This window comes from Penicillium maclennaniae (genome assembly GCF_028827695.1).
Source record: "Penicillium maclennaniae strain IBT 15551 chromosome Unknown utg000003l:1.0-5670915.0:1.0-5674809.0, whole genome shotgun sequence".
In the NCBI taxonomy this organism is placed as follows: domain Eukaryota; kingdom Fungi; phylum Ascomycota; class Eurotiomycetes; order Eurotiales; family Aspergillaceae; genus Penicillium; species Penicillium maclennaniae.
Window position 1 is genome coordinate 1,333,101 of NW_026623215.1, and position 14,692 is coordinate 1,347,792.

The 14,692-nt window shown below is 51.0% G+C and overlaps 5 protein-coding genes across 5 annotated transcripts; 2 read left to right on the forward strand and 3 right to left on the reverse strand.

Moving 5' to 3' along the window:
* Nucleotides 1–1,378: 1,378 nt before the first annotated feature.
* gpaB (guanine nucleotide-binding protein subunit alpha gpaB) lies at nt 1,379–3,237 on the forward strand (the record flags this gene model as incomplete). Its single annotated transcript, XM_056964272.1, has 8 exons — nt 1,379–1,648; nt 1,701–1,828; nt 1,878–1,987; nt 2,068–2,413; nt 2,467–2,595; nt 2,647–2,776; nt 2,840–3,078; nt 3,138–3,237. 8 exons carry the CDS (start codon nt 1,379–1,381, stop codon nt 3,235–3,237), a joined length of 1,452 nt encoding a protein of 483 aa, XP_056824225.1.
* A 2,731-nt stretch (nt 3,238–5,968) lies between these two features.
* Nucleotides 5,969–8,984, forward strand: glpV (glycogen phosphorylase; the record flags this gene model as incomplete). The annotated part of the gene is made up of 8 exons (XM_056964273.1): nt 5,969–6,138; nt 6,200–6,212; nt 6,265–6,300; nt 6,353–6,414; nt 6,475–6,578; nt 6,631–6,708; nt 6,761–8,526; nt 8,577–8,984. 8 exons carry the CDS (start codon nt 5,969–5,971, stop codon nt 8,982–8,984), a joined length of 2,637 nt encoding a protein of 878 aa, XP_056824226.1.
* A 458-nt stretch (nt 8,985–9,442) lies between these two features.
* Nucleotides 9,443–10,461, reverse strand: N7477_002611 (uncharacterized protein; the record flags this gene model as incomplete). Its single annotated transcript, XM_056964274.1, has 2 exons — nt 9,443–10,326; nt 10,404–10,461. The coding sequence occupies 2 exons, from the start codon at nt 10,459–10,461 to the stop codon at nt 9,443–9,445; spliced, it is 942 nt and encodes a 313-aa protein (XP_056824227.1).
* Nucleotides 10,462–10,892: 431 nt separating this feature from the next.
* N7477_002612 (ATP-binding cassette long-chain fatty acid transporter PXA2) lies at nt 10,893–13,192 on the reverse strand (the record flags this gene model as incomplete). Its single annotated transcript, XM_056964275.1, has 6 exons — nt 10,893–10,971; nt 11,024–11,232; nt 11,297–11,704; nt 11,758–11,921; nt 11,973–12,609; nt 12,686–13,192. The coding sequence occupies 6 exons, from the start codon at nt 13,190–13,192 to the stop codon at nt 10,893–10,895; spliced, it is 2,004 nt and encodes a 667-aa protein (XP_056824228.1).
* A 577-nt stretch (nt 13,193–13,769) lies between these two features.
* N7477_002613 (uncharacterized protein) lies at nt 13,770–14,436 on the reverse strand (the record flags this gene model as incomplete). Its single annotated transcript, XM_056964276.1, has 5 exons — nt 13,770–13,897; nt 13,956–14,133; nt 14,195–14,224; nt 14,275–14,317; nt 14,393–14,436. The coding sequence occupies 5 exons, from the start codon at nt 14,434–14,436 to the stop codon at nt 13,770–13,772; spliced, it is 423 nt and encodes a 140-aa protein (XP_056824229.1).
* Between the last annotated feature and the right edge of the window lie 256 nt (nt 14,437–14,692).

The window sequence follows — 14,692 nt, forward strand, 5'->3', positions numbered from 1 at the left end:
AAAATTTTCTTCGATTACCCCTTCCTCACTTATGCTGGCCCCGAGGCATCGTGATCTGGTGCTTGCTCCACCCACCACGCGGCTTTGTCTAGACTGGGTCCATTGGCGGCAGAGTTTCTTCCGTTCAGCAGGATGGGACGAAAGGGATTTTATAGTACCTAGCTGTGTGTTATTGACTACAGGGGCAAACAAGGCCACCAAAATTCTTCGCTGAAGATAGCACTCGATGAGAATTATCGCGCTTAGCCCGGGCTCTCAACCCACCTGCCGTGTTGTGCGGCTGTCATTCGCGGCACGTTGCCCCCATCAGGAACTTTGGCCTCTCTAAAATCATTTGGGTAGGCGTATCCATCCCTCCTTACTGGGTCAAGACAAGATAGGCCTGGTGCGACACCCGCTCTCTGTGCAAGCTAGCATCTGAATGCGGTCTAGATCGAGATCTATCACGTGAGGAAGATCTGTATCTCTCCACCAGAGGCTCAGTGACAAGGTGAGTGGTATGAGCCATTTACAAATGCTTTGATGCACAGAGCTCAGTATCATGACGGACGGGTATAAGAAAAACTGGAGGCTTGACTTGTTTAGATGAAGCCCGACTAGTGGTTCACCCAGTGCGAACTAAGACATTTCAACCAAGGCGAACCTTGCTACTACTAAACAAATGCATTTCTTAGGCATCTTTCTCTGGATCTCGTGTGGTCAAGACTAAAGAATGAAGACGTGAACACAGAATACCAGTTGGCCCAGGGCCTACCAAATGGATGCAGGGCACCCATTTTAGCGCTGAGGGGAAAAATCTGGGAATCTCGGAAATATATCGACGGGAACGTTCTGTTACCCCCCTGCACATCCCTATACGGCGATATTCAGACTCATGCCCGAAAATTCTCTATACCGCATTTCAAGTCTGTAGTCATCTATTCCTCGAGGACTCGGTATCATATGCACTCCACGTAAGAAACGTGGGGAGGGCACGTGAACTTGGCTGCCTCAGGTGCTGAGGCCCCATGTGCGTCACGACTCTCCACTTCGGAGCTCCGGTGGGTTACTTTACCGTTTGTTTCCTGTAGAGATCTTACCTTGGGGTGTATTGAGAGACTCAATCTAGAGTATCATAGATCTAGATCATCTTTATCGTAGTAACCCGGAAGGACTCCAGCCTCCGGCCTCCGGAACTTCAGGGCCACGTCTTCCATGCTGTCCCGTCAAGTGGGAATTGCCCGGCGCCGCCATGGCCCCTAAAGGTCCGCATGTATTAGGAAAAGCCCGGGTTTAGCCCCAACGGAGTTCAAGGACGGGCGAGGCTTAGAAAGAAAAATCGTAGAAAAAATAGCCGTGTACCCTGGTAATTACGGGCACGATGTAAGCTCAGCCGTACATGTTTTTTACCCCCGTAATCACCCTTCTGGCATATCCACTCCCCCAGCATGACGATGGTCGTACCGACTTGACCTTCCTCCTTCAGCTTCACCTTTCTCCCGTCACGCCCAGCACCCTCCTCCCTCGTGAGCATTTTTTTGAATATTCACACCCGAACTTCCGGTCTCGCCAGCTCGTTACGATCCCGCCTCCTCTTCAAAACCAGCGACACCCTTTCGTCCGCTCGAAACCCCCCTCTATCCCCGCCTCCAACGTTCACCGAAATCCAGTACCCGCAATCTTGCTTGTCGCAAGCGTCCACGAAACTTCTCCGTGTTCAGGCTGCGCCGATTGCGATCTTGTGCGTGACAGGTGGCTGTCTTCTCATCCCAGCAAGAGGCCGCGGCCGTCCCGTCGGGCTGACACCTGTCGCCTCTGCGCGCCACAATTTAACACTCGCTCCCCGCTGGTTTGGGAAAGCTGAAGATCATTCCTTGAGTCATGGGGAGTTGTTTTAGCTCCGAGTCCGCGGGGGACGCGGAACAGAAGAAGAAAAGTCAGATGATTGATCGGAAACTCGAGGAAGACTCTAGGCGGTTGCGCCGGGAATGCAAGATCCTCCTCCTGGGTGAGTGCCTGGTGCGACTCTTTTCGATTATCGTTTCCTTCGTGCGCAGGGACCGGAGCATGACTGACACCTTACCGCAGGCTCCGGCGAGAGTGGCAAGTCCACGATTGTCAAGCAGATGAAGATTATCCACCAAAATGGCTACTCAGTCGAGGAGCTGGCTCTATATCGACTGACCGTTTTCAAGAACCTGCTTGATTGTGCCAAGGCTCTGATTGAAGGATATCGCCTTTTCGATCTCGAGCCATCAAGCCAAAAGGTCAAGGACTACATCACGTTCCTCGAAGAGTACCACGTGGACCCTGATCCCAATACGCCGCTTGATTCGAAAATAGGAGATGCAATCACATATCTATGGAATGACCCTTGCACATCAACGGTTCTAGAGCGCCAAAATGAGTTCTACTTGATGGACTCTGCACCATAGTAAGCGCATGTTCTCTTACATTTGTCTGACCTTGGCACTCACCCGTAACCAGTTTTTTCGAGGAAGCCAAGCGAATAACGTCCCCGGACTACACACCGAATGTGTCAGATGTGTTACGAGCGCGAACCAAGACCACTGGTATATACGAAACACGTTTCACTATGGGTCAATTGAGCATACAGTAAGTAATCCCACGCCAGCCTCCAACTCCGGTAGCTCACATATTTCGCAGCATGTTTGACGTGGGTGGCCAGCGCAGCGAGCGGAAGAAGTGGATTCATTGCTTCGAGAACGTGACCTCCATTATCTTCTGCGTGGCTTTGAGTGAGTACGACCAAATGTTGCTGGAAGAGAGCAATCAAGTAAGGATAATCCCTGTGGCCCTTGTGGCCCAGGCATGTGCATTGATGCTGACATTACTCTAGAACCGCATGATGGAAAGTTTAGTTCTCTTCGACTCTGTGGTCAACTCTCGATGGTTCATGCGGACGAGTATCATCCTCTTCTTGAACAAGGTTGATCTCTTCCGACAGAAGCTCCCACGCTCCCCATTGAGCAATTACTTCCCAGACTATTCGGGCGGTAACGATGTGAACCGAGCAGCGAAGTATCTTCTCTGGCGGTTCAACCAGGTGAATCGCGCGCACCTAAATCTCTATCCACAGTAAGGATCGATCGGCTCCGAACCACATTGAAGCCACCGATTGCTAATAATTCGTATAGCCTCACTCAAGCCACCGATACAACAAATATTCGGCTCGTCTTTGCGGCGGTGAAAGAGACCATTTTGCAGAACGCCCTGAAAGACTCAGGCATTCTTTAAGCACACTGAACCTGTATCCTCGACGCCCAGAGGCACATCAACCTACATTTCACGACCTCCTCCTTACTCACCGCGGACCGTCTCCTCCGTGCCTTTGATTTTTGTCGTCTCTTAAAGACGAACACCATACCTACTCTTTCACGACCAAACATACCCCATCAAATCTTCTTCTCTCTCGCTTCTTTCTTGATTTTGGACTAGCTGCAGGCGTTATCGGACCGTTTCTTCTCTCCTGGACGATATCCCAGGCGCCGGTTAGGTGATACCCCTTATTTGGTATCTACAGTGAGGTATCCAATCTTCTTCCTCCAGGGCGGATGCCTTCGACATACCTCAAATGCCATTGGGGTACGGAATCGTTGGTTAGTTGCTTTTGGATTTTCCTTTGTGTATTCAACCGCGAGTGATGGATCTCTCAACATCGAAAAGTCAATGGGACTTCATTTGTGAGGCGTCCCCGCACCACTTTGGATCCTCAACCTCTGTGTCCTCAACCATTTCATACTTCATGAACGGTCCACTTCTGGGATTCTACTTCTTTCTTCTTTTCAGCTGTCTGATGCATCCCATGGCGGGTTTAATTTACCCCCGGCTATGTTCTGCCTGCGCTACATGTTTTTGGAATCGCGATTTGGAGCGCCTCATTGCATGTGATGCTATTTACCTTGATTCCTGTGATTTTCTGTATTCTCTATGCGCTTGCTCGCGGCAAGTCACTCCAACCTAGTTTCTTTCCTTCTGCATAGACCAATGGCGGAGATATGTCAACAAATGTCCGGGCTTTGTTTCAAGGCCGAGCCCCGGCGTGTACGGTTATCAACTACCGGGTCTTGCTCATGTATCTAGCTTTGAGACATCAAGGCAACTCTCCTGGCCTTTTCTATTTTAATCAATCAGTCTGCTCGATGTCCATCTCGCGTAGGTGACGGCACTTAAGCGTCAGAATCTGGGTTAACCGGCACACAAGATCGGCAGGACTCAGTGGCACCGGAACCCCTGAGACGACCTGTCACTTCCCTGAAGAACGTTTTCCACTTCTCGGGGATCGGAACCAGGAAGGGTGAGACTGCAGACGAACTTGGGGCAGTGTTGTAATTTCTTGCTTGCGTTGCGAATGTCACGATCTATAGCCGGCAGGGTGCCTCAGCTTTTGCGTCAAGTAATTGGTCTCAAAGACGTATAGGAATTCTCGAATATGAAGAAATCCGTTCATGGTTTGCATTGTTGTATGTTGAAGATGAAGCGGGCATCCTTGATTTACTTGGGTCAATTGAGGGCTCCACTTGGTGTCAAAACGCAGTCTCGCTCAGAGGAAACCACCGATGCTCTCACGACAGTAAAAGAACAGTAATTAGAAGAGTAACACATATTAAGAGGTCATATAATCAACGAATTTTGAAGTGGAAAAGATAGGATATCTCGCGCCTGACTGTACCTGGCGACGAAAAGTAACAAAAAAAAGAATGAAAGATCCAGCAAGCTTCTTGAACGTGCTCAAGGGTCAGAGTCACCACGTTTTCAAGGTCAAATTCGTCAAGAACACGACGCTGCGAATCACTGGAATCAGCTGCCAGAATGATTCCTGCTTGATTCTTGACCTGGATTGTTGGAATTTCGAAAGTTTGGTCTGAGATGAGATTGTCCAGAATCTCACACCCAGAGATACAACAAGCGAGGGTTTGGAGTTTCTACTTGTGGAAGAAAGAGCCCCCGGATGGCCAGCGTTTCTTCGATTCAATCTTTTCAGCCAACTCACCTAGGTTCCGTCTCTTGGTCCAGATGTATGACATGATGAAGCGGAAATAGAGGAACCGGCGGAGTGGAAGGTTATCGGAAAGAAGAATCGTCAAGGCCCGGCCATCAAGGTCCCATTTAATGCTTAGCGGCTACCCGTTTATGGACCTTTCTGTAAGATCGATCTCCACTCTGATGCGGTTCCGCGTCCTCCCCCGGCATGTCATCCATTCCATCGACGATGTCTATGTTCATTAATGCGAAGCGGTGTGGGTATGCTACGGGACTATTATTCATAGAATGTCGATCACGTGATAAAACACTTGCAACAAGACGAACAGTGTTAGGGAAAACAGTACAATGGTGATACTAAGAGAACACAGAATCGATTTACAAGCATTTCTATCAGTCAGCACCCGAAATGGCAAAAGTATCAATGAGGTACTGTCTCGTCCCTCGGGTCGGCCCCCACCGGCATTCCTCCGCCCTAGCACCATACGTGATTAATTGACGAATACGCAGCTAAGTCGCCATTGATTGGGGCCAAATCACGGTTAATATCAGGTATCCATGTAAGGGTGACTGATGGGAAGCTGTCTAGCTCCAACCCCGCGAGCTAAGTACGAGACCGACGTCAAACAGCATGGCAAGTAACAAATCAAGACGCGGTGCACGGACAATGCGGAGTAGGTCGAGCGCCGATCCAGATCCAGACTCTCTCCACCTTGGGCTCTTCTCTCTTATAGTTCACAAATGGCATGATCATGCCACCCATGGCAAGGTCGGAACATGGTGAAGTTAAGGGGCCCCTGAATGGTATAATTGGAGATAAGTTGGCCGGATTGGGCGATGTTCGCCTGGGGTGTCGCATCCTGCACTTGCCTTTTTACTCTGGAGCTTCCGAGAGCCCCCGGGTGTCACCTGGTCTTGTAGCTCTCCCCCCTCTTCTTCTTTTCCTCTCTTTCCCACCTCTTGGCTTTCTTCCTCTTCACCGACCATGTCTGCACCCCGAGAACGCAAACCGTCTGTTGGTGCTCCCATCGCCGACCTCCAGGGTCCCGTGGGTCCAGGATTCAGCCGCCCCAAGCACAAACGTACCTTCACTGGCTTCGGTCCTTCCGAGATCAAGAATGTGGAAGCAAGCATTCCCGAGCCGCTGAGAGAAGCGTGAGTCTGGAGTCAATCCATGCCCTGGCGTGAAGCGACGCTAACTTGGGATCCTAACTAGATGGAGGAAATACGTGAGTGGCTCGTCATTGAACAGCTGCGACCGAAACTAACCTTGGCCTCCAGTCTGCTTCCGAGTTTAGCAACAAGGAAGAATTCGAGGTTCGTCCGGAGTCTTGGTCACTACTTGAATACAAGCTGACAGTACCTTCAGAAAGAGCTAGTGCGCCACATTGAGACCACACTTGCTCGATCTTTGTACAATTGCGACGAGCAGTGAGTGACCTACTCTCACTCCGCATGTCTAAAAAGCAAGACCCTCATAGTCTCATACAGTGCGGCTTATTCGGGCACGGCGCTCGCGTTCCGAGACCGATTAATCATTGAATGGAACAAGACTCAGCAGCGCCAGACATTTACCGATCAGAAGCGCGTCTATTGTATGTGCGGGCTACAGTCAATCTTCAGTTACCGAGAACTAATGCGTGGTAGATCTTTCTCTTGAGTTCTTGATGGGCCGCGCTCTAGACAACGCCATGCTCAACGTGGGCATGAAAGATGCTGCTCGGGGTAAGGCTTTCTTCCATTAGATTTCTTCAGCCCTAGACTAATTACGGAGCAGATGGCCTGAATGACCTCGGCTTCCGCGTTGAGGATGTCATTGAACAGGAGCATGATGCCGCACTGGGCAATGGTGGCCTTGGACGTCTTGCCGCTTGTTTCTTGGACAGCATGGCAACTCTCAATTATCCAGCCTGGGGCTACGGACTCCGGTACCGCTACGGAATCTTCAAGCAGGAGATTGTCAATGGCTACCAAATGGAAGTTCCAGACTACTGGCTTGATAACAACCCGTGGGAATTCCCTCGACACGAGATCACCGTGGACATCCAATTCTACGGACATGTGAGAAACTACCAGGATGAGAATGGCAAGATTGTTCATTCTTGGGAAGACGGAGAGATTGTCCAAGCTGTCGCCTACGACGTGCCGATCCCTGGCTATGGCACCAAGACGACCAACAACCTACGGCTTTGGTCTAGCAAGGCCAGCAGCGGAGAGTTTGACTTCCAGAAATTTAACGCCGGTGACTACGAAAGCGCGGTGGCGGACCAGCAGAGGGCAGAAACCATTTCAGCTGTGCTGTACCCTAATGACAACCTGGAGCGAGGCAAGGAGCTTCGACTGAAGCAGCAGTACTTCTGGTGCGCAGCGTCTTTGTTCGACATCGTGCGCCGATTCAAGAAGACGCATAGAGCTTGGAATGAGTTCCCGGACCAAGTGGCCATTCAGCTGAATGACACCCATCCCACCCTTGCCATCGTTGAGCTGCAGCGTATCTTGATTGACAAAGAAGGCCTTGAGTGGGACGAGGCATGGAACATTGTGACCAAGACATTCGGATACACCAACCACACTGTGTTGCCCGAGGCTTTGGAGAAGTGGTCTGTTCCCCTGATGCAGAACCTCCTCCCGCGACACCTACAGATCATCTATGACATCAATCTGCTCTTCTTGCAGTCGGTTGAGAAGCGTTTCCCCCAGGATCGAGAACTGCTGTCCCGCGTCTCGATCATTGAGGAATCGCACCCCAAGATGGTGCGAATGGCCTATATTGCCATTATCGGATCTCACAAAGTGAATGGCGTTGCTGAACTGCATTCGGATCTCCTGAGGACAACCCTCTTCAAAGACTTTGTCAAGATCTACGGGCCTGACCGGTTTACCAATGTGACCAACGGCGTCACTCCCCGAAGATGGCTGCACCAGGCCAACCCGTTGCTATCTGCCCTCATTGCAGAGAAACTGGGTGGTCATGAGTTCCTGACTGATCTGACCCTTTTGGATAAGCTCGAGGCCTTTGTAGACGACAAGGACTTCCGGCGCGAGTGGGCTCATATCAAGACCATGAACAAATTGCGTCTTGCCAAGTTCATCAAGCGAACCACAGGTCACGAAGTGGATCCGAACTCTCTGTTTGATATCCAGGTCAAGCGTATTCACGAATACAAGCGCCAGCAGCTCAATATATTCGGTGTCATCCACCGATATCTCAACATCAAGGCCATGTCGGCCGAAGAGAAGAAGAAGGTCGTCCCACGAGTTTCGATCTTCGGCGGTAAGGCTGCACCTGGTTACTGGATGGCCAAGACGATCATCCACCTCATCAACAAGGTTGCAGATGTCGTGAACAAGGACCCGGCTGTTGGCAATCTCCTCAAGGTTATCTTTATCGAAGACTACAATGTCAGCAAAGCCGAGATCATTTGCCCGGCGTCGGACATCAGCGAGCACATCTCGACAGCTGGTACTGAGGGTAGTGGTACCAGTAACATGAAGTTCGTGATGAACGGCGGTCTGATTATTGGAACTTGCGATGGGGCCAACGTGAGTCAAACCCTGTCTTTTTGTCAGGATCAATTTAACATATGTTCTAGATCGAAATCACCCGAGAAATCGGCGAGCATAACATCTTCCTCTTCGGTAACCTCGCAGAAGATGTCGAGGAGCTCCGCCACCGACACTTCTATGGCTCCTTCAAGCTTGACCCGCAACTGGAAAAGGTTTTCGCCGCGATCAAGGGTAACATGTTCGGCGACGCGGGTGACTTCTCCGCCCTGACTGCCTCCATCGAAGAGCACGGCGATTATTATCTCGTCTCGGATGACTTCAACTCCTATATCACCACCCACGGCATGGTTGATGAAGCCTTCAAGAACAAGGAGGAGTGGCTGGCCAAGTCGATCACGAGTGTTGCGCGAATGGGCTTCTTCTCCACTGACCGCGTGATTAATGAGTATGCAGATAGTATCTGGAACATTGAGCCTCTTGCGGTCAAGGACTAAGGTCGCTTACATGTTTTAATGTTTTCAATTTTGCACACTGCTCTTGAAATTTTCCTGCTCGATTTTTGGTCTTTCCTTCCACTGCATCCGAGCCCCACGGCATAATTCTCAGTCAGTCAATACATTTCTACATTCTGAATTTGTCACCCGCAAGAAACCTGAGAGTTTGTAGTGTGCATAATGTGCATAATTGATCATGATCTATTTGTATGTGACTATCTATCCCACCTAGTATATATCACGGTCTATCAAGGCTGGTGCCCTAGAAGAACGGAGATCGAAATGAAACAGTATGCCTCGAAGCCGCAAAAACCATGATAGGGACAAGCCAACCCAACACCAATTCCACGCTGTTATCATGATACCAAGTGCAGAAACAACCTCACATCATTAAGTGCTCTAAGAAAGTAGTATCATCAGAAAAAATAAAAAGAAATGCCACAAATGCCAGACGATTCTTAAGCAGCAGCCGCCGCCGTCTCATCTCCCTCCTCAATAGTCTTCGGCTTATAATCCGAGAAAGTCTCAGGCCAGAGGAACATCTTCTCCTCATGACTTGGTGTCGCGGCCGCCATCAGGGTGGGCACAGCCTCCTTGGACGAAATGCGTCTCCACAGGTTCGCGCGCGGGTTGTACCTCACGGGCTTACCCACACCACCCGTCTTCTGCTGGTCCTCGCGCGAGATCTTCTCAATCTCCCGCTTGATATCCAAGAAGGTATCATACGGGATATAGGGGATCTTGTGCTCAATGCAATGCTCCTCGAGTCTCAGACCACGGCGCGCGAAGAGCACATCCGCATGACTCGCCGCGGCAAGATCCGAAACTCCATCGCCAATGAAGACAATCAGCGGCATCTCATCCGGCTCACACTCAGCCAGCGCCGCGGCACGCGCCTCGTTAACCGAGCGGGCCTTGTCGTGGCCCGTATCGGTATCGTGGCGCCAGATGGGCTTCCACTCGGACCCATCGGCGCTAATAGTCGCGTCGTTGGCGACGATGTTGATCGTCGAGGCCTGCGACTCGCCTAGGAAGACATCCAGAGTGCGCTTCAGAATAGGCTTCAGTCCGGCGCTGATCACGTTGAATGGGAACCCGTTTTCTTGGCAGTACTTGTGGAATTCTTGGAATCCCGGGTCCAGGGAGAGCGCCTGTTGCATGACGACGAAGCCGTCGTCGAAGGGGACGTTCAAAGACGCCCACATGTCCTCGGAGGCTTCGCGGTAGGTGCGCTCGCCGCTTTTCATCTGGGCTTCAAGTTTGGCGAGGCCTTCGACGCCGCAGCCGTGGGCACCCACCAGAATGTGGCCTGTGTCTTCCATGAAGATTGTTCCATCGAAATCTGGGGGTGGGTTAGTTCTGGGGGGAGCAATTGGTCCGTTGAGGTGCCAGGATCAGGGGTCCATTAGGAAGACGTACCGGAGAAGATGACAATCTTTCTCTTCTGGGCATTGGGCGCAGGGGCCGTGGGGTTCATGTTGTCGTTCGTCATAGTTACGAAGATGGGGATATACGCAAGGAGGGGAAGAAGGGAGGGAGATGTAAGAATGAAGGAATTTGAGGCGAATTGCAAGATAAATCAAAAAAACCGGCGATACAGGTTGTGGCAAACAAGAACAAGAACCGGGGTATGACGTAGCAACACAACGATATCATAGCGGGGCACCGGGGATATTTGCATCAGAAAACGTGCTGAAATGGCGGGTTTTCCGCGATTAATTGGATCCAATCCGAGGGTTGCCGTGCCCGAAATACCGATGCCAAGAGATCGGGCCGAGGAATATTCCGAGTCCGAACGGGGCCCCGGGATTGGCTGGGCTTCTGGACCGATATACATTATCATATATAGTAGGATGTTCACACTGCAGAATTCACATGGGATAGTCATAGTCGTACATTGAACACTATCTAGCTCGATGTAAGCTCGTGGATCCTTCTCTCTAACTCGGGCACGGTCCGTAATTGCAGGTCAAGTTCTTCTTTCTCACTGTCACAGGATTAGCATGGCTCTATCTTTTCCTGGGAAGGGTGGTGCGTACTCTTCCAAGTTCAGCCGGCGCTCCCAGTCGAGGCCGGTAAAGACATAACTGCCTTGTCCATCAAATTGCAGGATCTTCTGGTGATATTTCCAGAGACTGCGACGGTGCGAGACCGTCATCAGGGTAATGCCCAACTTTTTGGCCGTCTCGTACATCACCTTCTCGATCTCCAGCGTCACCGAGGATGTACATTCATCCAGAATAGCGAACTTGGGGCGGTGATAGAACAGACGGGCCATAGCGATGCGTTGCTGCAGACCCCCCCGATAACACATCACGCCACTCCTCCTCGGCGTCCCAGCCACCGGGGCGGTCGACGACAGACGCGATCTCGACAATGGAAAGAACCTCATACAAATCATCGTCGGTCACGCCCTTGGCGCGCATCTCGCGCACACCATCGGGGTAGATGACCTGCTGGCGGAGGGTGCCTCGCGAGAGGTAAGGCCGTTGGGGAATGTAGAAAATATCTTCAAAGGAGGGTTTCTTGACCGTGCCACCGTACACGGGCCAGAGACCGCCCAAAATACGGAACAAGGATGATTTACCGCACCCATTGGGCCCGACGATCAAGAGATGGTCGCCAGGGTAGATCGTGAAGGATAGCTGGCGCACCAGGACATCCCCGTTGGGCGAGACGATCGGGACATCAGTAAATTCGATACAGTCGCTTTCAATGACCTTGCCCGACCAGAGAGAACGGCTGCGTTCTCCTCAGTGGATGCGGAAGAGACCAGCTTCTTCTCGAATCGCCCGGCCGTCAAGTCATCCATGACGTCCAGTAACGAGGAGACACGAGCCGTGAAACCGGCCAGCTCGGAGATCTCCTTGTAAGAGAACATCAGACGACCAAAGGCATCGGATGAAGATAGTAACATCCGTCGATTGGTCACAAAGTCTACCCCCGAATTAGCTGGAATATCACTGATATGGGGCGAGAAATACTCACTTTCGGTACGATCGCCCATAGAATGAGCGACCTGACCAGGGATCTTGAAAAAGACGGGTACACTGCAAAGGATCAAGCCCAAAGCACCCCAGAAGTATTTAATGACAAAGTCCTCCATGAACCCGTGGTAGAGGCGTCGGCGCAAAATACGATTCACATGCTTGATGAGGGTGAAGTAGCCCTTATCCAACGTGTCTTTCTCAGCTTCATGACCGTGGTAGAGAGCAATCTCTTCGCTATAGTCGATAAGACGCGAGTGCAGGAAGCGGAACTCGCCCTCCAGACGGGCCTCATCAGCGACATACTTGCCAAACGGCGGGGTGAGCATGCGCATCACGTTAGCTGACAATTGCACCAGCAGACTCATGATAAATAACCCTTCCCCTCCGACATTTTTAGAGAGTGAGTAGTTGTAGATGCACATGTCAAGGATGGGCTTGGCAAGGTTGGAGTAGAGCTCAGCCAAGCTGTCCGAAAAGCGCGACACGTCGACCGTGACAAGCTGGTCGGGGTTCTTGATCCGATCGTCGAGGGCGGAGATGGCGTAAAAGGTCATGTTGGATAGGTATTTGTCGTGTATATAATCGGTCAATCGTTTGCGATAGCTCAGCGCGAGCTTGCACTGGTGGTAGGAGAGCTACGAAACGCGGGGGATCCCATTTAGCCAGCTTCTCCGCGGTCGCATTTACTCGAGAGACACTCAACGAGCTTACCATGGAGTTCGTAAATGTCGCGGGAACAGCGACGATCATCCACCAGACAAGACCGAGGAGGAAGTCCTTGCCTTTCCCGCGGATCAAGTTGCTCACCAAACGGCCATCCAGTTCGGCCACGTACAGACTCAACAATGTCCGCAAGATCAGGAAGACGCTGTGGCTCACCAAAAGCCTGAGCTCCTTACTACGCCATCCCGGTATCACGATCTTGAGCAGGCGCAGGAGGTTCTTAAAGAACTCCCGGTTGATCTCCACCCGCTTCTTCCGGGGTTGTTCGTCCTCGCCGAGGCTGCTGGTGCCAGGTCGTCGGTGTAACTCTACCTGCTGCGAGGCAGCCTTTTGCTCGGCAATAGCATTGTGTATTCGTTTCGCAAGAGCCGCGAAAAGCGCAAGGTATACGGCGCGTGAGATTCGAGTGCGATGTTTGAGGTAAAGGGAGGTAAGACTGGAGAAGACCTGCTTAATGGAACGATCGGGCGGTAATAACTTGGAGAGGGCGGCCATGACTCGATGGATCAGCCGTCGGAGACTGACATGACCTTGAAAGAGTTCCAAGGTTGTGTTCGAGGAGAAGCAAAAGAGGAAGGGGAAGTGGAGGTGAAAGTGGAGGAATGACGGAGCTAGCATGTGAAACCCCCGGGATCCTGGGGAAGTTGCCAAGCCCCCCCAAGTTGGACCGAGGTCTCACTTCATTATTCCATTTCTGATTCCGGGTTTATTTCTATTTCTCTTTGCACTTGTCCGCCAGCGCTGGATGTTTGGGATGCATATTCATGATCTCTTATTCTTGTTACATTTCACTTGTAGCAGACATTCACCAGCTACCTGTCCAACTGAACCATGTAATCTTATGTATCCTAGAACCACCTCCCTCCCCGGAAAATTAACCTGAGCCGTTCCAGGCCATGTAAGGGCTGGGGGTATATTCAGAACGTCTTTCTGAAGATCTTTTTTGCTTACTGGCAATTTTCCTTCAAGACCTCTTGAAAGACATGTACAAAAATCCGGCCTGACCGCTTAGCAGGAGTGAATAGACTATATCCTTGGCCAGGCTATAGAATCTCACTCATAGGTCTTCGAATCACTGAATAGTATCCATCGCCTTCCGATTGTATGCCTCCCGATCACTCTTCCAAAGCTTCTCGACCTCCGAATCAGCCGGGTAATCAGGGTTCGGCTCGATAAGCAGCTTATGAATCGAAAGCAGAGCTAGAAGCCATTAGCTCTGTCAGACAGACCAAGTGATTAATGGGAGTTGTACTCTCACGAATATTCATATTCGGAGCCCACTTATCCTGGAGGGTATTCAAGCGAATCTCACCCTTCGCATCCACGTTCAAGTGGTAGACACGACTGGTGAATGCCACTTTGGGCGCGTCGAAAGGGTAGGCTTCGGGGAAGGAGACTTTTAGCTGGAGGGCACGGCCTTCGTATGGGGTTTGGGTCTGTTGAGTATGAGTGATACTCCCATGAAACACCTCGTAGCCTTGAAGATTAACTACATACTGGTCCATGCATAGTGACTGCCCAGTGGAACTAGTTGCGGTCAATTTGGGATCGTCATTCAATTGCTGGGTTTGGCTTACCGCATCTTTCTCCAAGGCAGCTGTGTACTCGCTAGGAGGATTGCTTTGCTTGTTGTCAGATGTGAAATCATTCCTTGGCTAGGATGAATGGTCGAGAGGTGTTGGGATTGGGAAATACCGGATGACGCTGTTAAGCTCCTTTTCGATTCTTCCCGCGGCCATTATTGTAGGACGCGGAGATTGGTTCTATGTTCGACTTATTGACAAGTTGAAATGAGGTATCGCAAATGCGATCTATCGTAATTTCACAATTGAGATGAATGGTTTGAGGTGGATTCATGCGCGTATCGAAACTAGCCTGGGAGCTTGCTACTTATATCCCACCCTGCAGCTCCAGGGCTGGCAGTCGGCTAAATTTCGTGCGCACAGTCAAAGTGCAGACCTGGGCCAGCTACTAACATCATAATTGGTAGCTTGA